At 55.3% G+C, this 21708-nt stretch overlaps 1 protein-coding gene across 2 annotated transcripts in view; it reads left to right on the forward strand.

The window, feature by feature from the left end:
* PIK3C2B (phosphatidylinositol-4-phosphate 3-kinase catalytic subunit type 2 beta) overlaps nucleotides 1-21708 on the forward strand; it is a 50545-nt gene that overhangs the window by 8562 nt on the left and 20275 nt on the right. Inside the window, exons 2-9 of one of the 2 annotated variants that reach the window (XM_019546592.1) lie at nucleotides 4321-5349; nucleotides 10166-10266; nucleotides 11260-11414; nucleotides 11688-11808; nucleotides 17027-17138; nucleotides 18141-18220; nucleotides 18423-18486; nucleotides 21147-21293. In XM_019546592.1, the coding sequence (XP_019402137.1) occupies nucleotides 4408-5349; nucleotides 10166-10266; nucleotides 11260-11414; nucleotides 11688-11808; nucleotides 17027-17138; nucleotides 18141-18220; nucleotides 18423-18486; nucleotides 21147-21293 (1722 nt within the window). In that variant the 5' untranslated portion in view covers nucleotides 4321-4407. Of the gene's footprint in view, nucleotides 1-4320; nucleotides 5350-7135; nucleotides 7558-10165; nucleotides 10267-11259; nucleotides 11415-11687; nucleotides 11809-17026; nucleotides 17139-18140; nucleotides 18221-18422; nucleotides 18487-21146; nucleotides 21294-21708 lie in introns of those variants that run through there. The other variant, XM_019546594.1, reaches the window with a different exon arrangement.

Genomic DNA, 21708 nt, shown 5'->3' on the forward strand with positions numbered 1-21708 from the left:
CAATACGTGAGCCCTGCGGCAGGCCGGGCGCGGCGCTAAGCCGGGCTGTGAGGCAGCACTGCGGTCTCCCGCTGCGGCCGTGTTTCTGCGGGTTTCTTTGTTTAGGCTGCACATGAGTCTGGCCAAGCTGGGTCAGCCTAGCCCTCGGCGTGGTGACAGCAGGCCACCGATCAGCCGGCGGAAATCCTGCTGGTGCTGCACTAACCACAGCAAGCGAACTTGTGGGAAGCTGGGTCTGCCGCCCAGGGGGACGGCTTCGGCATTCCCACAGGAAACTGCGTCCCAGGCCTGGAGAGATTAGGAGCAGGGCTGGGGGAGGAAGGAGCCCCTCCGTGCAGCTCTGTACGGGAGGGAGGTGCACGTGTGCACCCTTCACCTGCAAGTTTGCCCACGCGTGTCCCACTGTATCCTTTTCTCTTTGCTTTTTACTCCTGTGTTGCTTCATGTCTTTTCTTTCTCTCCCTTTTTTTCCTCTTTCTCTCTTGCATCCCAGCCCATCCCACAGGACAGCGCAGTCTATATTAAATTACCACTGGGGCAGGTTTTCCCACCCGCACACCATTTCTTTGCTGTCCTGCTAGAACAGGAGAGTTTGTGGGCCATGTCCTCAGGCTTCTTTGGTACCTTAAGGACACTGCGGCAGCTGGTCTTACCCCTCCACTCCCCGCTTCCCTTGCCTTAGCGCAGCCTCTCCCTCTCCCCATTGCCCTTAAGGAGGTGTTAGAAGTTCAAGGCGGACCATTTCCAGAAAGGTGACGTCACTGCTGCGCTGGGTCATCTATGGGGGCACATCTCCAAACCTCCCCCTCCCCGCGGGGACCAGCCACAGCTTGAACAGGGTGTGACACCGCTCCTCGTCAGCCCGTGCTTTCCATTTTCCTTCTGGCTCTAGCAGGTGTTTGCCTCGCTTTTCTCATTGCTGCTGATCCCCGGCTGGCTGGGTTTCTCCGGGCAGAGGCTGCGCTGAGGTTTTACGTGCCTTCAGAGTTTGGCACCCGCAGAATTATGGTCACTGTATTTCCAGTGCAGACGGTCGCCGCCTCTTTGCTCAGCCCTGTCTGCTAATGTCAGGGTGCCTGGGGCTGTGGGCAGCTGGAGGAACAGGCTCTGGAGGGTGCAGCTCAGCCATTTCTAGTGGAATAAGAGCTCCCAGTTGCATGGGGAACAGCACCTGTGCTGGGACATGGGATTCCCAAGGCCCATCCTTTTCTCATTGACGGTGGTGACTCAGGAGTGACTTTTTCTGAGGTGACCGGAGAGGCACAATTGTAAGCAAGCAGAGAATTAAGCCCTTTATACCATTAGAAATTGTATCCACATGAAATAATCTGAATTATACCGTATGATGCTGCCCTCTGGTCTTTCAGACTTGCTTTCAGCATCTGGTTTGGAGGCCTGGATGCAACGAGGTGTGTCAGCAGATAACGTGTTTGCAAATGCAGAGGACTTAGGTGCCTAATCCCCTGTCTGCCTGAATTGTGCTCACAATTGTATGATTTTCTCTCCCTTTTTGGCCTAGAACAGACCGCTGCAACCTGCCTGTCTTCCAACACGCATTTTTGTTTGCACTGACTCACTGTAAGGAGATTTGCATGATTTTTTTTTCCCTTTGTGAGCCTGAAGCAACCTAAGGGAGCAAAACATGCCACAGAAAATGTGGATTTGGAGGGTAGAACCTACTGGCCTTGCAATCAGGGAATCCCCCTCTTCCAGTTGGTTGCATTTCACCTGCCAGTGGTCCCACGGGCACCTCTGGGGAGCAGTGTTGGGGTGAGGCAGCAGGGACAAGGTGCTGTCCAGGGAGAGGGTCTCTCATGTGACCATCTAAATATCCAGCTCCTGGGGTCAGGTGCTGAGTGACCACCCTGTGGGTCCCTGGCTCTCTGAGCTGTGAAAACGATGGCAGCTATGTTGCCCGCCCCCCCCCCCGGGACAAGGATGTACAGCTAGGATGGGCTTGCCAGCAGCAGTGCATCACTGATAGGTAAGCAGCTCAGAGCATCGTGTCATATCCTGAGTTAGGCTTTTCACCGTTGACCCTAGATATGCCAGCAGGAACCGGGGATCTTGGAATCTCTATTAGCCGTTACCTGTTTGAATCTTGGGACCCTCGTGGAGAGCTCCTGATGCCACGCGGTACAGGGCACCTTTATGCCACTAAGCTGTAATACCCGGTCTGAGTCTTCTCCTACACTTGAAACAAACATGATGGGGAGGGGAATCCAATTCTTCCCCTTTAAAACCTGTATTAATTGGCCCCCGCTCCCCTGTTCCCAGGATGGCTGCGGGTTTGGGGATAAAGAACAGCTCTATCAGTGCAGCCTGAATGATCCCATGCCTCTTTCCCTTAGGAAGCCCCAAAACCTAGACTCCGAAGCAAAGAGAGCAGATGTTGAGCTGGCAGGGAGCTCCAGGGACCCAACCGTACCTTGGGCCTGTGTCCTGAAGCTTTGGGCTCATTCCACCCTCCTGTTTAACATCCACTTAGTTAGTTATTTATTTTTCTAGGAAGGGAAAAGGAGGTGAAATATCCTTCCTCTGAGCAGCATCACGCAGGCCTGGCAGGGACCTCGGCTGTCTACGCCGCTGAGAGCTGAGTTCCAGGAAACGAGATCTGTCGGAGGCAAAGGGGAACCTGGCTTTATGTTCTTGAGCCCTGCGGTCACTGTGGTTTGGATGCTTTGGTTCAGGGCCAAGGAGCAGGAAGGCAGCTTGAATCTCTCTCTCTCTTTTTTTTTTTTTGCGCTGCCTTTTTTTTTTCCACATCTGAATCCCAGAAAGTGACTTCCCGTTTTGAGGCTCCACATGGCAGGGTGCACGTGGCTCATCTTGTCTGGCATGTATTGGATCAGGCCACGCATACTCGTGCCTCGATTATTCTTTAGTAGTGTTCAGCGTTTCATCCCCATGCATCTCAGCTCCACAACAGCTGGGAGTTTTCAGGGCTCCCTGCAGGAGATGAAGCCCGTTCTCGGTCTTGTAACGGAGATGGGGCAGTCCAAGCCAGTAGGTGTTTTGCAAAATCTCATCCATACTTAAGCGTCAGGTCTTAAGTTCACAGGACTGCTTCCTCCCTGCCTTCCCCTTTGCAAGCATTTTGAATGACCTTGTGGTACGACCAGAGGAGCATGAGGCCAGAGGTCAATGGACCAGAACTAGCATGCCAGAGATTAAGCTTGCCTGGTGCTCAAGGTAGTAAGAGGATGTGTTATTCAGCCCATTGCACCATTTGGCCCTGACATCAGGGGAATGGGGCGACTGACGAGAGCAAGCTTGACTATGAGCATGGCCACCTCCACCACCTCCTGGGAGTGTGGGACCCTTCTGTATCACCTTTAGGCCTTCATTGTCCTGATCCTAAAAATGACCTGACCAGACTGAGCCAGGGAGAGGGTCAGCCCCACCTCTATCGGCTTCTGCCAGTCCTTGTTACCACTGGAATGTGAGACTTGGATCCATCCTGTCACCTCCTCCCTTGTCTCCTTTTCCTTCCCAACTTATTTCTTGACCTCCAGAGGTCCCTTCCAGCCCCAAATTTCCATAATTCTCTGATTTTTCTTTGGTATTTCTAGTGGAATAAGAAATATGCAAAAAGGTTCTACTTTAGGTGACCAGGACTATCTTCTTCAGTAGTGCCGTGACCCTGGAATCAGAAATGCGGCTGAAACTCGGCGTCTATGATAGCATGACGCCCGTACAGGTTTGCATGGTCTTGAAGGGGCTGTAGCTGTCTTTGTGCAGCAGTGACAGCACTAGAAGCAGAAGCTGAATTTGCTATCCTTGCTGTTCTTTTCTTCTCCTTTATCTTGTTTTGTCCTCAAGGAAACCTGGTTGGACTTCAACAGCAAGATCAACAACCATGGCTCCAGCCCTTGTCCACTCACACTTCCCCTCTTCGGCAGAAAGGACATGTAGTACCATTGTCAAGCCTATCTAAAAATTCGGCCTCAGGGACGAGAGGTGGGAAGGGCTCTTCACAAGAGGCTCTCTAAAGCGGGTGGGAGTGGGCCTAACGGGCATGGTTCAGATACAAGCCTTCCTTCACGCTCTGCATTTCAAAATTTAGCTGCTTTTATTTTTGTCTTTTCTGGTCTCTTTACTAAGAGGTTAACACACTTTGGGAACAGTGACTTGGCCATGGGACTCAGCTGGCTGTGGTTGCTAGTCTGAACCACGGACCTTGCTTCAAGGTGTACATGAAGTTAATGCCATGCATTCCTGTGTTTCAGGTGTTCAGCAGGTCCAAAAACCTGCATCAGCACACAGTCTTGATGGGGCTGGGGTGTTGGTTCGGACGGTCCTTCTTGCTCTCTCCCGTAGGTGCTCGGCGGGCCAGCATGCCTTTGTTCCTAATGCGTGAGCAACGCAGGAAGTAGCAGCCAGTCCCTGGCACTTGTTCCCGGAGCGATGTCTGCTACCAGGGGAAATGGAGAGCACTGGAAGTCCTTGGAGTCTGTGGGGATCAGCCGGAAGGAGCTGGCGCTGGCTGAGGCCCTGCAAATGGAGTATGATGCCCTGTCCCGCCTGAGGCAGGACAAGGAGGAGAGCCAGGCCAAGCAAAACACTGACCGGTCCCTCATTTCCTGGGACGATCCAGAGGTGGATTACAACAAGCCGTCCGTCAGGAACGACTGCAACAGCATCAAGATCATGCGAGGTCTCTCCGGCTCGGACCCCACCCTCAACTACAACTCCCTTGCAGTCCAGGGGAGCTCGAGACCTCTGGGCACCCACAACACTACCTCATCCAGCCCACTGCCCAAGCCAGATAGCCAGCCTTGGCTGAAGGGGCCGCTCTCCAGTGACTACCTATATATCTTTGAAAGTTCGGAGGGAGACTTCCTCCCTGAGCCGCTCAATGGGACCTCGCGCCACGATGGCAGTGGCAGCTCCCCCAAGAAGCTCTCGCCTCCTCCGCTGCCTCCTCGCATCTCCATCTGGAGCTCTTCAGAGGTGAACCACTCCTCCTTTAAGGGCTCCCCACCGTCCTACAAAGGGTCCCAGCCCAACGACGTCAATATGTTCTCGTCGGCCCATGAGCAGGCTGACCGGAAGCTGCTGGGCCGCAGGATCTCGGAGGAAGACCCGTATGGCCTGGTGGACTATGACGGCATCAATGATGCCATCACCTGCCTCAATCTGAAGTCTACCTACGATGCAGCGCTGCTGAGGGAGGCGACCTGGGGCTGGAAGGAAGGCAGGAGCTTCTTTGAGAAGGAGACCACTGGGAAGCCAGTGGCACGGAGCAAGACCATGCCGCCCCAGGTCCCACCCAGGACCTACGTCTCCAGGTTCGGCAACCGGAAGAACGTGATGCCCAACAAGAACCGCAGGATCTCGGTGGATCCGGTAAGAAGCTTTCCTTTTTCTTTCTTCACCTGCAGCAGAGGCTGGGGATCAGGGGAGTGGGTGATACACCCTGCCATCACCATGCCCAGGTGGCTGCTTCTCATCCTCAGCCGCTCTCCCCCTGAGCTGGACCCTCCAGGGCTCAGTTGAGAAGGGGTTGCCCCTCTTTCAGGAGCTTTGCTCCGTATCCTCTGTCGACCCATAGGTAGCTCACTGGGGGATGGGCCGTGCTCGCACTACACGAGAAAGGCATCAGTAGACGAATCGGGCAGAGATGTTGGGCACAGAGCAGGATGGGAGGAGGGGTGGCGGGGCTCTATAGTGCTCCGTTTGGAGGAGAGGTGGCACTGGCTCCAAAATGCAGAGGTCACGACGGTTTGTAAAACAGTGCTGTGTAAAGCCGCTGCGCTGAGCGCGAGACCCGGCTTGCTGGCAGACACCTGGGTTATGTGGGGGTAGTGACGATGAGGGGGAGGCAGGGAAGCAGCAGGTGCTGGGTAAACTAGGACGTGGGTTTGCACTGAGGCAAGTACCTGACATGTCGGCTTAGATGTACGTCTCCTTTCTCCCATTGACAGCAGGGGAATCGTGATTGCTCCGGTCAGTTTGCTGAGTTTCCTTTGCTCCCCAGTGCACCGTCACGTGTCTCGGTTAGGGGCATCTGTGCCCTGACTTAGTCACCACCCCCTGGGGCTTTAATGGGATCACTTTCCTGAAGGCACCACCACCCCAGGGGTGTTGGATCACCAGGCCGTGGCCCTAAGCCCTCGGGAGGGGAGCATCAGCCACGCCAGAGGCAGCAGGGGAAGCGGGGGGAAGAAATGCAAATCCTGTCCCAGCCCAGTCAGCAGCTGGTTGTGATCTTGCCGCAAAACGAGCAGCCTGCACGCCAGAGACCTCGTGCTCGCTCCTCTCTCTTCTCATTGTCTCTCCCCTCCTTCTGGGCGCCACCCCAGGCCTGGCTGCACTTCTTGGGGGGCAATCACAGCCACCAAGTGCTTAAGTCGAGCGCTTAACTGAGACGAGGCCTTAAGGCCGCCTGCCCTCCAATTTGCCTTTGTGCGGGAGCCCTCCTGTTCGCTCACCTCTCTGCAGCGGCCGTTGCTGGCATGGCGCTGTAAAGCTGGGAAGCGTCTCTGATGCTTGCAGCAGTTCAGAGCACGGAGGAGCCTCCGGCACGGTGCTGCACGCGTGCCATTTGAGGTCTCCTGACCTAGGGACACATGTGACTTCTGAGCTCCTTTCCCCATCAAGCCACCTCCACCACCAAATGAGCTAATAGTAATGAACCTTTCCCTCTCCGGGGCTCCGCACATTGGGATCTTTATTCTAGCAAAAAGGGCCAGGGTGTCTCTACCTGCTGTGGCCTGTCAGTTCAGAACTGCCCTCTCCTGCCTCGGGTCGCTAGGACTCAGACCTGCGATGCCTTTTAAAACCTGCCCAAACTCAGTCCTTATTGACCGGCTCTGACCGCACAACACTGAAACCTCCAAGCGAGCTGTGATCCCGGCGCTAAGCAAGCTTTGAGGGCGCTCAAAGTGAGCCTTGCGCTAAGTCTGATGAGCCCCCACTCCCCAGCCTGTTGTGACACACGAGCTTCCTCAGACACCGGCTCGAGAGCGTGCAACGGCATGTGCTATTTATAAGGACCAGGCTAAGGTCCAAGCTAAAGGTGGTGTCCAGCAGTAGCTTTCCCGGCTCAGGACTGAAGCTGCATTTCCAGCCCCGACGATTGTCTCTGGCTCCTCCCGGCAGCAATGCCAAGAGCTCATGAAACATCACAAGATCCGCCGGAAAGAGCTGTGAGTCTCCTTCTGAAGAGCAGCGTGAGCTTTCCTGTTAGGAGTGTAATATCCTTTTGCAGCCAAGTTTGCGAGTTTTTCTTCTGCGACACCCCCCTTAGAAAAGCTATTTTGGGCCACGTTGCAGCACTGGCCTGGCTGAACTCCTGCTTGGAGGAGAGCGACAGAGCCCCTCCGCCGGTGGGGAGCTGCCACCCCCCCAGCACATGGCACTGACAGCTCCTCGGGGAGCGCGTGCGTGCAGGCGTGCGTGGGGAGGAAGCCCTCTTGGATCTGATGGAGGTGCTCGTGCCTCCAGGAGGAGAAGGATCTAGAGACAAGTGAGGTCGAATTCCCAGCTCAGCCCTGCCGGACCCCTCTCCCCGGTCAGCGGAAGATGCAGCCGGGGGCCTCCGGCAAGGGTTACGTAAGTCACTCTTTCCTCGGTGCCAGCAACTAATTAGAAAGAAGCATTAAAATTGTCCTTAGCGGCTGCTGTGTTCTCTCCCTTTTTGCCTCTGCTGTTTGCTATTCTGCGGGTTAATTGGGCTGACAGTGGGAGCATTGTCTGCTCAGAAAGAGTGATTGAGGCGCTGAGACCCCCCCCCTTGCACACCCACTCTCCCTCTCTCTCTCACACACACACACATGCACTCTGAGCCTGGCGCTCCGAGGGCTGCTGCGTGGCACTCAGGAAAGAGGGGATGGGGGACAGGGGAACGGTGGCTGGGAGCGAAACCCAGCGGGTGCTCATTTTGTTTTTCCCGTAGAAACTCAGAAATGGCGGCATCTCTGCCTTGCTCTCGGGGGCCTTCTATTTCCACGGGGCCGCGTGGGCCAGGGGGAAGGGCTGTGTCTCTGATGCGCAGAGATTCGGGGTCTGTTTCTGGCACTGACTTGCTGTCTGACCTTGGGCAAGGCCTCTCCTCCTCCACTGTTTGCCCTCCCTGCGTAAGCGGGGAAGGACTCTTTCCACTTCGTGTATATGCAGGTCCTAGCACCCTTGGGCCCTGACTGCAAGCACTTCTGGAATATAATTAGTACTAGTGCATGGCTGAATAGTCTCTACAAGGGAAGGGGTGGATGCCTCGTGGCTGGGGTCTTGTGGAAGGGGCTTGCCAGCATGCTGGAAAATGAACTGCAAGAAATGGTCTGCTGTGGACCAGCTGGGACCTGCTATAACGCTTCTCCAGCTCTGCTGCCGCTGTGTGAGTCTCCCTCCGCCCTGTCTTCGTGTCCCCTCGGGGGTGGAAAGAACTGCAAGGCTGCTCCCAGCAGCTGTAGGCGTGGCATTGGTGCGGAGGCTGGGCTGCACTGCATGGTTTGCATAGCTGGACTCCGAAGCCAAGCCCAGAGCAGATTTTCAGGTGTGTGGAGCAGGGCTTGATGCCCCTGGGGAAGGTAGAGGTAACTGGCTTTCTGCCAAGTGTTCTGCCCTTCCCCTTGCCATGGCGGACAAATCCACCCCTGCAGCTGCAGACAGCGTGGTCTCGACCTTGTTTTAATGGTAGCAGATAGTATCTCAGCTCGTTAGCTGGGATTGCTGGGGTGCCGCACTACAGCAGCTGAGCACCCCCCTGGGAACCCTGTGGGATTCCTCAGCTGCTGCCGGCAGGCAGCTCCCCCCTAGTGCTGCAGAGGGATTTTCAAGGGGCTGAGGATCTGCTCCCCTGGGTGTGATCTATATAAAGAACATTACTCGCTATGGAAGAAGCTGGGGGAGATGCTCCATGTGCTGCTTAGTAATCACATCCTGAATTCCCTAATGCCCTCCAGCTGAGCGTCCCAGTGCTCACTGGTGGAGAAGGGCCTGTGGCTGAGCTAAAAAACTGGGATTCCTGAGCTCAGCTCTGCCACTGACTTACTAGCACGGCCCCCTCTGCCAAGTCTTGCAGGTTTGCGCTCCCAAGTGTCTGCATCTTTGGAGGCAGCTGAGACGTTCTTCCTGACCCCTCGAGTTAAGGGATGAAGCACGCGGGTCAGAAGATGCCCACTGTCCTCAGCAGTGTTGGATCAGACGTGTGCACGTCTCATCCTTTCTTTCTGTGCCATTGTAGTTTTCAGTCTTCAGCGTTATCTCGCAGCAGTGAGTTCCACAACTAGCCGCTGTTAGGGCAGGTAGAGAAACACTCCTGTTTTGCATGGAAAACGTAGAGCACCACGAACAATTTTCATTTCATTCACAGATTCTGCAGCTTCTGTTTTTCTCCCAATAAAACAAAAACTGAACCTTTTCCTGTTTTTCACCTCCCTCCTTCTCCAGTTTGCTTTCCCTTCCCCCCAGTTTTCTGATGGAAACAAAGACAATTGACTCAGAGCCTTTCAAGCCTGTAGGAAATGCTCATTTTGTCATGGGGAAAAAAAAATCTTTTGAGAGAGACATTTAAGTTGAAAGAAAATTTTCTTAGCTCTACCCACTGGCTCCTCATTGGCCTGCTGCTTTTTGTTTTGTTAAGGGATTTCTCTTAATTTTTGCCTATGAGGGACATGCGCAGAGTGGAACATGCCCCAGTAGCACTGGAGGTAACAGCACCCAGCCTGTCCAGCTGTCCAAGCACAGAGTGGCGCAGCGAGCTGTGGTGCTATGAACTATGGGACACGCAGCCAGAAGTCTGTGTCTCGCATGTGGGCTGTGGCTATCGGTGGGCATGTGGGCTGTAGCACCAGTGTAGAATAAGACAGCTAATCCGGTGGTCATGCTCTGCCATGCATGGTGGCTGTGTGGCCTTTCACCCAACCTGGGTTTAGAGTCCAGTGAAGACACCGGGGGAAGTGGGACTCCTGTCTTGTCCTGCCCTTGTCCCGTATGCCGTAGGGTTGTGTCCCATGGGGAGCTTTGCCGCAGTGGTGTGCTGGAGGAGATGGTCTTGGAGACGCCTTGGGATAAATGTTGCCTCTGAGCCCAGGGGACTGGACTCGCTGGCATGGCAGTTCCTATCAGAGGCATTTCACTAGAAATTGGTGCCGTTGCACAGCATGGGGGCTTCAGTATGCGAGAGCTTCATTGCTACTCTCTGTCCCTCTTTCTTTGCTAGGTCGCCTCCTGCCCGCACCCCTTGGCCAACGGCTACGAACTGTTTGAGGTCTCTGAGGAGAGGGATGAAGAGGTGGCTGCCTTCTGCCACATGCTGGATGTGTAAGTGCCCCGTTGGGATTGGGGAGCGCTCACACCACTTCTCCGGGGTTTCTTGTTGGCCAACCTGTCTGGTCGAACAGGGGCTTGAGGGTGTCTCAGTGCAGCAGTGGCTGGAACAGCCTGGGGATTTAATTACTGAGGTTTAATTAATGCAGCCAATGAAAGAAGTGTCCTTTGTTGTCTCCACTATTTGCCCTGCTTTGTGGCTGTGCAGTGTCACCAGGGGAAGGAGTCATTCCCATGGAGCTAGCAGTGAGGAGACAAACCCATTTCTCCTGGGCCTTGACTCAACTCAGTGCCAAGGAGCTCTGGGGAGGATGGGGGAGGCCATGTCTTGTTGGCATTTGAAGGTTATAAATAGAGGCATCCAGGGAGACAAAATAAGGATGCTCCTTTCAGCCCAGTGGCAGGATAATCAAGCGGGAGAGCGTCTCAGAGGGGCAGAGAGGGGAGACACGAAGGGTCTTGAGAGAGTCTGGGCTCTGCTCCATCACAAGCGATGTTGGGATGAGGTTGGGCAGGGCGGGGATTAGTCCACACAGGATGCCCCACATGTAAAAGCGGCCTGCAGGGAGGCACAGAGGCTCGTGGGGAAGTGGGCGCAACAGCGAAGGCAGCTGGTACCTGGGCTAGAGAGAGGATGGAGTCCAAGACAACACTCCTGCTGTGAGCAGGAGCGCTGGGGAGGAGGGAGGTGCTGCTGTCAGGGGCAGGGGTGGGAGGGAGAGGGCGAGGCTGGTGGCCAGGAGTTGAGAAGCTCCGGTGGGGTCCCTCAAGCGCTGTCTGGCTGAGGTGTGGAGGGATGGATATGTGCTTCACTGGTGTTGAGGCCATGTGAATGGATCAAATCACTTGGAGCTTGGGTGTAAAGACAGGAGGAGCCAGGGGCAAGGACAGAGTCTTTCCGACACTGTAGGGGTCCAGCCCTTTGTGGGCTGGGTGCAGCTGGGCATCCCTGATTCCTGCTCCTTCCCTCTCTCATCCTTTCTGCAGCTTGAGGTCTGGCTACAGCATCGAGGACTACTCCCTCACCGGCTACGTCTGGAGTGCCGTCAACCTCAGCCCTGAGCACCTGGGCCATGGCATCAGCCTGAAGGTGACCGTGGTGTACGACAGCCTCCAGGAGCCACTCACCTTCACTTGTGACTGTAAGTCTCCTCTCGGGTGCTGAATGCCTGTGCTTTCCTGCCCCGTGCCTGCCTGTGAAACCAGCCTCCTTCGGGCCCTGAGAGAGCCGCACCTCCTCGGGTCACCACGACCGTGCAAGTGCCTGGCTCCTGCCAGCTCGGCTCGGCGCGTCAGTGGTTCCTCTCCTAGAAGACGGCTGCCACGTTATAAGGTGTAGCGAGAGAGAGTCTTGATCACTGATGCTCTGTGGTCTGATGCTCACTCTGCTGGTTTTGCCCTTCCCTGCCCTGCAGGCTCCTCCACGGTGGATCTGCTCATCTACCAGACGTTGTGCTACACCCACGATGAGCTGCATGACATCGATGTAGACAACTTTGTACTCAAGCTCTGCGGCCTGGAGGAGTTCTTGCAAAAGTGAGTTGCCTGAGTGGTGGCCAGCTGGTTGTACATGGGGCCCCAACCAGCCTGCCCTGGCAGGCCTGGGGCATCCAAGCCCTGCTGGGGTTGAGGGAGCTGGGGGTGCTGGAGAGATGAGGACCCTCTGGTGTGCTGCAGTGGGAGACGAGGAGGCCCTGAGTCTCCAGCTTATCTTCTTTCTTTCTCCTTTGCACGTTCTCATGGACAGAGTCCTACCGCGGCCTCTAGCCCACCTGCCCCCAGTGCTGTGCTGTGCCCAGGAGATGAGCTGTTTCCAGTAGTTTGGTCATTTCTCTTAATCTATTCATGCCTCCAAATGGCCTGGCACCCAAGGGGTTTCTGTTGAAGGCATCCGTAGTGACCAGTAACTGGGTTAAGTGGACACAAGTTTGAACCCCCCTGAGCCACTACATTTACCACCTCCTGACATCAGAGAGAGAGGCACTGGGAAGCCCTGGTCTTCTGCTGCAGACTATAAGCAACCCCAAGTGACTCCATGTGCCCAGGAGCTTGGAGAGAGCCGTGACTATGAAAGGGCGCCCAAAATAAGCTCTTTAGAAAAATAATATAAGCAACAAAGCTACTTAGGGAAGTGGCTGAGGCAGACAGTCAAGTTGAGCTTAATTTGCAGTGTCTGTTTTTAAGTGGCTGGGGAAAGCTGCCAGCTGGGGCCAGCTGATGGGAGGTAAGATTTAGTGTATGGGTGGACCTGGGGGAAAAAGTTGAAAAATGTTTGGGTTTTGTTAAATTTTGTGCCTGTTTAGAAGGCTAGAATACCATTTCTATCATTTCTGTTCTTGCTTTTAGTTTGGTACAGCCAGGAGTGTGTTGGTGCGTCCTTCCCACCCATGGGAAACCAAAATGTGTCGCATCACATACGTCTTTGTCTGTTCTGGGTGTAAAAGAGCAGTCCTTTTTCACTGCAGGTGGGGAATATCAGTCCAGTATTTTCTTGGCAAGTGGGACAGCTGAAATGGTACCAATGGGGCAGGGGTAAAGGGGAGGAGACAAGAGACAAGGAGAAGAAAGTCACTGCCCCAAAGAGTCTGCAATCCTATCTTTTTCCTCTGTTTATTGTACAGCCCCTAGCACAAGAAGAGTGTGGTCCAGGACTGCAGCTCTCAGATGGTATTGCAGTACAAACGCCGCTGAAAATCCTAGGGTGAAAGGTGCCAAGGAGCTAGGCCCCCTCTGCACCCACAGGACAGCTGGGATTGCAAGATTGCCCATGCTGCCCTGTTGGACCTGGTGGGACTGTGTGTCGGGGGGGAAAAAGATTTGGGCTGGTCTCTGGCTCATTCTTGCAGCATTGCTTCTCCTGGAGCTACTAGTTCATGCCAGTAATGCGGAGGCAGGCTCAGGGAACCAGTCCCCCTTACTGATTTCACAGAGGCCACAAAACTGTCTTCAAACCATACTGGATTTCAAGCAGTGAATATGAGTGACAGGCTTCTGGCCTTGATACCAGCTCAGGTGGTCTCCCGCATCCACTGTTTTTCCATCTATCATTTTGATAAGTGAGTCCACCCCGGTGCAGCTACTCAAATGCAATCTTATGTTGGATGCGAATGGACAAGCCTCTTCCTTGGCTGGTCATCAGGCAGTCGGGAGCTCTGTGTGCACTGTGTTACTAGCAAATGCAGAATATACAGGACCAGTGGCATGCTCACGGGCCGGCTCCTGAGGTCTTGTGGCTTGTCATTCATGACCAGTAAGTCCCAGGAGAGTTGCTGGTGAAGGTGGGACTTTGATGATAGGCAGACAAGGTTCTTTGGGTAAATCCAATATCTTTATTAGACTAACTCAAATAGTTGGAAAACTTCTTCTTAGCAAGCGTTTGGGCACAAACGCCCTTCGTCAGGCTGAGGAAGCATCTACGGATGGTCTGTGCCCTTCCTGGGTTGAGTGGTAAAGCAGCAGGACTTTGACAACGGCTTTAGTTTTGTCTCTTAAGATGTGGGGCCAGTAGTGAAGACTGAGAATATGAGTTGGCAGGTGAAAAGCTAAATACGACTGTGGCTTGGCTGTCAGCGAGCAGAGCTCGAAACTGCTTGGAGCCCTTTGAGGTTGGTTTGGAACAAGGACGAGGCTCGGTCCGCGGGGCTACGTCTCCCAGATTAGTTTCAGTTTTCCAGCACAGAAGGCCATAAAAGCTTGGTATGTCTCCGGGCTGTTTCCTGTTCCTAGGCAGCCCTGGCAGGGTGTACCGTAGCTTCAGCCACAGGCTGGCTTTCTCCACCATAATGGGAGGAAGAGCCTGTAGGTCGATAGTTTTGATATGTAAGCATCAGGCTGGGCAGCACTAGACAGCAAGACCAGAGGATCTAACCTCAGCCTTCCCAGGTGAAAGAATCGCGCGCCATGCTGGTCCTCATCTGCTGAATATGAGCATTAACGACTGCCCGATGTTTCTTGTAAGAGCAGGGACTCTGCCTAATGCTTTGGTCCATACCTCCCTTCCTCGCTGCTTTGCATTGGCTTCAGCCCAGACGTGGCTGGGAGAGGAAGCGATTTTCTGTGGAGAATCTTGCTGTGAAGCACTTGAGGAGGAAAGGGTCTAAATTCGTAGCAGTAAAGCATACCTAGTGCATGGGCACAGATGGCATTTCCTGGTAATTATGTATAATAAGCCGGAGCCAGTGGCTGGAAAACTGTACTGCGGGTCTGGTCCCATTTCTTGACTTCAGTCACCACAGGATTAGGCTTGCAAGGGGTAGCTGGGACTCCCCTTGTGCAAGGGAATCTCTTGGGTGGCTTTATGGCAAGCCACTCCTCACCCACCGCATAAAGGGGCATGGCCAAGGCAAGCACTGCATGGGGCCAGAGCTCTGGGATTTTGCGGGGGATGACACTCCAGCCCTTTAAAACCCCACCTTTCTCCATATCTGCGTGGAGCCCGCACGTCATGGAAGAGGCGGCCCGAGACCTTCCGAACTCCTCGTGTTATAGATGCACATAAGTGTTTCAGCCTCTGTGACCTATATAGCAGAGCTGCCGGTGCTGCAGACACCCAGCCAGAGGGAGAGCTGAGCCAGCCTGGGGGGAAGGTTTCTGCAGGAGGAGAAGGGCAAGGACGTTCCAAGCGCCGGGCCCAGGGGATCCGGACGAGCTGCAAATTCGTCTCCAGGTTTGGGGGTTGGTTGTAGCGTTGCTGCCACCGTCAGCAGAAAAATGCCTCTCTTTTCTTTTACATGTAATCAACCATAACCAGAAACAGCCTCCCTCGGAAAAAGTAATTTATATCAGATGAGGAAATAATGCTCCAGACTTGTCATTTGTAGGCACTTTCTCCTTCTCCTGTGGGGCTCAGGCACTATGGTTACCAGGAGGGAAGGATTGCTCTTTTCTCCTCCGTGCAGCTGCGATTGCAAACTGTTTGTCTGGGGGGCTGCGGAGAAGGGAAATGCCGCAAATGTTTCCCAAGCACATGGAGCATGTGGTAGCATCATTGCTTTTCTGGAGGGAGGAGGATGGTCTGGGGATGAAGGGTGCATCCAGGCTGTGCGAGAGCTGGCTTCCCTTCCTGGTCTTTCTGGGCAGCTCCCTTCATCTCTCTGGGCCTTACCTCTGAGAAACAGGTTCTCACCATTTCTTTCATCCACCCTCTTATCTTGTCAGGGCAGAGACTTTCTCTTACTCTGCCCATGTGGGGGGACCTGCTTGTGGCTGAGCATCTAGCTGCTACTGTCCATCAAAGACTGTCCTTGGTGCAGTGCGATGGCCCTGCTCCCCACACCTCATGCCAAGATGACATGTCCTTGGGCACATAGACAGAGCATGTTGGGCACAGAGCAGAGACAGCCCCTGCGTCTCCTCCTCCTTGCTGGCCCCTCCGCACAGCTGGTGCCTTGAGGAAGCGCAGTGGGACTGCTCTGCTGGTCTCCCTAGTGTCCTCCGATGACCTTGCATGAATAAAGCCCTTGGGTTTCTGACCGTTTCTTCCCCCCTTCCTTCCCAAAATGGAGCCACTGCTGGGGGGCCCAGAAACCTCCTGTCATGGCTGGGAGGGCTGCTGAGCTCTCAGAAAACCGCAGGAGCTAGCACGTGGTTCCTGCGGTCTGTGGGTTTGCTTCTCTCACTGATACCCAGTGTGATGCCAGGGCAAGAATCAGCCAAAGGCCTGGACACTTCTGCCCCTCCTCGGAGACTTGCCGCCCCCTCCGACCCTGAAAAGCGCCCAGTGGTGCTCCAGCAGCTAAGCTGGCTCCCGTGGCTGCGGGTCAGGATACAGGCTCTGCTGAGATAAGAGCCAGCTGTTCCTGCTGGAGCAGCCCGTGGAGGGTAGGGCTTCCTGCTGCAGCTTCCCCGGCTCCTGCATTGTTCCTCTGCTGGAGGAGCTGCTTGCCCAGAGGCAGGGCCTGGGGTCAGGCTGGGTGTCCAGGCCCGGATGGCCGTGGTGTGCGGGTGCCTTCTGTTAAGCTCCTTGCCTTGCTGGGTCCATGCCCATGCTGCCCTACTCCCCATCATTCCCTTGTGTCCTGCCATATTGCGTGCGTCCTGCCAGGGAGCTTTAAAATGTTCAGGCTCCATTTCCCCATTTTCTCCCCATTCGTCCCCCGCCAGCACCAGTGCTCTGCATGTTGTGTGACCAGTGAGAGCTGATTTGGTTTATTGTCTGCTGCAGCTGAGAGGAGGAGCTGCTGCATCCGAACTGCCTCCAGGGCACATTAGCTCCTGCCATTGCCAGACAGATCTCTTCAGCCTGACCTGGCAGACCTCGATCACATCTAAGCTTTATCTTGACCTAGTTTGCAGTACTCTGACTCCCCCGCAAAGGACTGATTTTTAAGTCCCTGCACAGCGGTGTCCTGTGGATGCCAGTGTATCCCAGTGGCTGCCCTTTCCTAGATTACAGCTGCCTTTTAATCAGAACCACTGGTAGGACTACCTTGTCTGGGTCCCGATGCCTCTGTCTGCATGCCTTGCCCTGGGCAGCTCTCCATTGCACCCTTCCAGCCTGGCACACACGAGCTCTGCCATTCAGCAGTGCAGGGGCAGAAGGGGACACCTCTCCCCTAATAACTCTTTTTCCAGCATCCCTTTAATTTACTAACAAATCCCCATTTTACAGATGCAGAAACTGAAGCTCTGCAGCAGGGAGTGACAGGGTTAAAACTTGCCTTAAGATGCAATGGAGGCCTTGAATTTCCAGCCTGTGCCCCAGGGAGGAGCGGGGCCTTGTGTCACAGCTGTTGTGTTGTCTCCATCCCTGCAGCAAGCATGCCTTGGGCAGCCATGAGTACATCCAGCACTGCAGGAAGTTTGATGCCGACATCCGGCTGCAGCTGATGAAGAGGAAGGCCGTGCGCAGTGACCTGGCCAGGACGGTGAGCCATGCTCTCGAGGGGAAGCCCAGAGTGTCCTGAACAGCCCGTTGTCAGGACAGGTGGGCAGGGGGTGAGACCAGGCCTGTGCTTCCCACTCCCAATATGCAGCTACCGTTGCTGAAGAGAGGTGGTAGGCCCCTACTCCATGCCTTTTCCCTGCCAGCCAGGGCTTGCCTTGCTTGGTCCAGCTTCCCAAGTCCAGCAAACCACCCTGGAGCTCTTCCAAAAGCTCTCCTTCCAGAGTGAGCTGCTAAGTGTGGCTGTATAGTGACGCCATGGGGGTTCAGGATGGGATCTGCCTAGTCCATGTCCCCCACAAAGGTGCAGTTCAGGACCTGGATCTATTCCCCAGGATGCTGCAAGCATTCACAAGGTGATGGCATTCCCACCTTGTCCCCAGGGAGACCATTCGGTGCTAGGAAACCTGTCCTGATTACCCTCAACAGGAGGTGACTTTGTGTTCGTACTGCTCCAGGGACTCCAGCATTGGATCCTCGTAATTCCCAGGAAGCCTGGCACTGCCTACATGCCCAATAAGACCCATGGCCCCTGCCCCAAAGTGATGACTGCCAGGGGTCCTCTTCCATCTCCAGAACTGAGCATGTGGATCTGCTCCTGCCCCAGCCCAACAAGTGCAGGGGTGGTGCATCCCTCGGGGCACATAAGGACTGGGCAGTGGGAAATGATTCCCTAGGGGTCTCGAGTCAGATGCATCACCATGTAGCCCTCAAGGTTTCCCCTGGATGGGCTAAGGAACAAGGAGCTGAACGGCTTTTCCTGAAAGTCACTCATGGGCTGTTGGTGGTGCTGGCCAGGCTCCCTTGCAAGCCAGGAATATAGGAGACGCTTCCCAGTAGGCCTGAATTAGCAGCTGAGACTCTCAAAGACCCCCGAGGGCTTCCAAACTGCTGATCCATTGAAGGTGCTGGCTGAGGGCTGCAGATCGCTCCAACAGGTAGAGCCAGTGTCCTCGGCACCTGAACGGGCCTCTTCCTTGCGCAGGTGAACGATGACCAGAGCCCTTCCACGCTCAACCACTACATTCACCTTCAAGAGAGGCCGATCAAGCAGACCATCAGCAGGTGAGGACGTGTGGTGGTGGGGGGATGGGGCCCATACACCTCGCTTTGGAAAGGGGCTGCTCTCACTTCTGGGGCTGCTGGAGCCTCTTCAGGGCCTTTCCAGGCAAGAGGCATGGGCCCTAGAGCAGCAATGTCTGTGCCTACCTGCATCTCCTCTCTTGCTCCTTCTCTCCATGCTGAGCTCTGTCACCTGATCCAACAGGCAGGCCCTGAGTCTCCTCTTCGACACCTTCCACAATGAGGTGGACACCTTCCTGGCAGCTGAGGTGAGTGCAACCCATCTCCATCCGTCGGGGAGGGAGTCGCAGCTCTTCAGGGGCAGAACCCCAGCCTTGCTACGTGTCCATACCGCTACAGAGAATAGACCCTTGGCCCTGGGGACAGGAGTGTGTCTGGGGTCATGCACACGGGACCTCCACCAGCTTAACACAGCTGCTTAAAAACTGTTGTAGGCAAGCCATAGTGCGAAGGCAATCGCATGGCATTCTGGCTGGCTTCTCGACGTGCTGCGTGCATTTGTGGGTTTGTCTACATGAGAAGGTGGCACCGGTTCTATCGTTTCTAAACCGGTCTCATTGAGTTGGGCTAAGAGGCTCTGCAGACACCTGGCTTGGTTTGAACATGGGCTTTACGGCTCTGAAACTGAGCTTGGAGTGTGCAGCATGGCAGCAGCGGGCAGCGTGGTTTGATGCCTCTAGATAAACCTTCTGTATGTGGACTCTACACGGGGCCAGATAAACGCATAGGCAAACTAGGCACATGCCTAGGGCCCTAAGTGAAGAAAGGGCCCAGTTGTGCGTATTTTACTTTTTATAATTATTGATTGAAAAAAAAAGCAGGGGCCCATGAGTTTGTTTGCCTGGGACCCAGTAAAGGATTAATCCAACGCTGACCCTACATGCGGGGGTTGTTGGCTCCCCCACGCTCAGTCTTAGCAGTCATAGCAATTTTTTACATGGCGGTACTTTTATGCCTGAATCTCAAAGCACCCTTTGAGTCCGGGCCACAGTGTATGAAGAGGAAGGAATGGGTCTCAGAGGTCCTGAGCACCATGTCCTCTACTCCTGCCACGAAGGAACCCTGACTCCTGTAACAGAGACTCACTGGGATTTCCCTTCTTGGTTAATTGCTGCCTTGGTTGAGACCCAGCTCTTGGCCCGGAGCCCGTAGAGCCAACGAGCCTCTTTGTTTTTGCTCTGGCTGGGCACACCTGTAAAGGGAGAGCTGGCCAGAACCTGAGCTGAAACTTCCCTTCCCCCTTTCCCCATGCACTTGGCCTCCCACTTCCTTGTTCCAGGCAGGGATCTGTCATCAGAGGCAAACTTCACCAGCCTCACAGACAGAAAGCTGCAGCAGCTCTGCAAGAGCCAGTGCAGCAGAGACGTGGCTCTAGTCAGCTTCCTCCCTCCTCTCTGCTTGGCTCTCTGGGCCTCAGTTTCCCTGTCTGTAAAGTGAAGGAGCTAGAGCTGGCCCTCTGGCTGCAGCGGGTGTGAGGACAAGGCGGTAATGCTTGCAAAGTGCTTTGAGAGCCCCTATAAAAGGAGCGGCAAAAAAAATGTGTATGATCCAAACGCAGAGCCAAGCCTTTGTGCTGGCTCTTAATATATTAAATACAGTCTTGAATTAATGCAGGCACTGGTCATTGGCTCTGCGTAGCTCCTGTCATCTGTGGATCTCAGAGCACTTGGGCCAGGGAGAGTAAATGTCCCTGTTTTACATATGGGGAAACTGAGGCATGGATTGAGGAGACCTGCCTGGTGGTGCCTGGTTGCAAGCTGGGTCTGCTGGGCCCCCACCCCATGCTCAGACTGTCTTGGCCTAGGCCAGTGTCCATCGTCTGTACAGCAGCCTCCCCTAGTGGCAACTCCAGGTCCATCGTCTGGGGGCTACGCATGGCAAACCGGTTCTGGCAACACGCCTGCCCGCAGAGCTCGGTGCAAGACCCACCACTGCCCTGGCAGCAAGTGCCCGTGTTTCCTCCAGCCTGCCCATTCCACGACCCACCCTGAGAACCGGCGCTCAGTCCCGCTGGTCGAGAATAGCCGCCGGGCCTTAGCGTCCGGGCCGATTTGCCTCTCTGCCCATCACGGGTGCTTGTGCTGGACAGAGCCACGGACGCTGGTTGGTTCTGGCAGAGCCGCAGGCTTCCCCTGTGCCAAGCCCATGTGCAGAAGGTGCCGCGACTCTCCCTCCTTGGCTGGTGCTCTGCCCACTCTGGGAAGAAACAAGGAGCTGGATGAATTGAGGGCAGGCAGATGCTGAGGAGAGGGGTCATTTTCTCCGGGGTATCTTGAGGACGAGGGAAGGCAGGTGCTGGTGGGTACGTCCAAGACGCTTCCCTCCTACTGCTAGCTGCAGGTATGCGGCTTGCTTTTGGTGCACACAGACTCCTTTTCCTCTGCCCTGCCCGGGTCTGGGCTGTATCCACCTCCCAAGGCTGGAAGGCTTAGACAAACGGGGAGAAAAGTGCTTGGAGACAGCAGCCTTCCCCAAATGGCAGCTCCAGGTCTGTGGTGTGAGGTACCCCGCAACCTTCCCCTCTCTGCTTTGCGGGGCTGGAGCAGTATGAAATGGTGGGACCCTCCTCTCCAGCTCTTCTGGGCAGGTCCAACTGGGAAGCTCCCATTCCCCTTCTCCTGGGCCAGACACATCCCTCTGTCCTCGTCTGTGCCCTGCACACCTTGCTGCCTGCACTCCCCTGGCAGGGAGAGATGGGCTCCCCCAGGGTGCCAGAGGTGGCATTGGCTGGCCTCTGAGTGCAGTCAGCGCTGCATGGAGCAGCCCGGCCCAGGGCATCGCAGCCCCAGCAGGTCTCCTCCAGGCCCTGTCAAGCAGCGGGGTGGGTGGGAGGCCAGGCTGCTGGGCTGGGTTGGCGCTCTGTGCATGGCTGTCTCAGACGGGAGCCTCTCCCTGCTGCCTCTCCCAGGGAGACGTCCAGCCGAAGGCAGAGCGAGTGATCCAGTCCGTCATGGCCATTTGCAATGCCCTGGCTGCTGTTGAGTCCCAGGAGATCACCCGTGCCCTGAACCAAATGCCGCCCTGCCCTTCTCGCATGCAGCCCAAAATTCAAAAGGTGAGATTTTCCAGCTGGGAGCCGAAGTCAAGGGGAGATCTAAGCTGATCACGAGTGGTCTAGCGAGGCAAGGACTGGTTTCTCCCAGAAGGTGCTGGGGGCCCCTCTGGACATCACAGCAGGTGCCAGTCTGTCTTGGGCACTAAGAGTGGGCTTGATTCAAGGGGCCTAATCCAACATCAGCGAGACTCCTGCACTGGCTCGGACCCAAGGATTTCCAGGCCAGAGAGTGCTCTGTGGTCCCACGCAGTCCCGGTAGCCCGGGCCTGGGTACCTGCCCCATAGTCTCCGCTGCAGCCAGAGCTGGCCTTCCCTGCCTTGGAAGTGCAGGGTGTTCGGCTGCTTTCCCAGGGACTGATTGCTCACCCATGAAATCCTGGTGCCCTAGCTTCAGAGGGCCGCTGGGCATGGTGAC

Source organism: Crocodylus porosus, unplaced genomic scaffold (assembly GCF_001723895.1).
Source record: "Crocodylus porosus isolate Cpor-Errol unplaced genomic scaffold, CroPor_comp1, whole genome shotgun sequence".
NCBI classification, from domain to species: Eukaryota; Metazoa; Chordata; order Crocodylia; family Crocodylidae; genus Crocodylus; species Crocodylus porosus.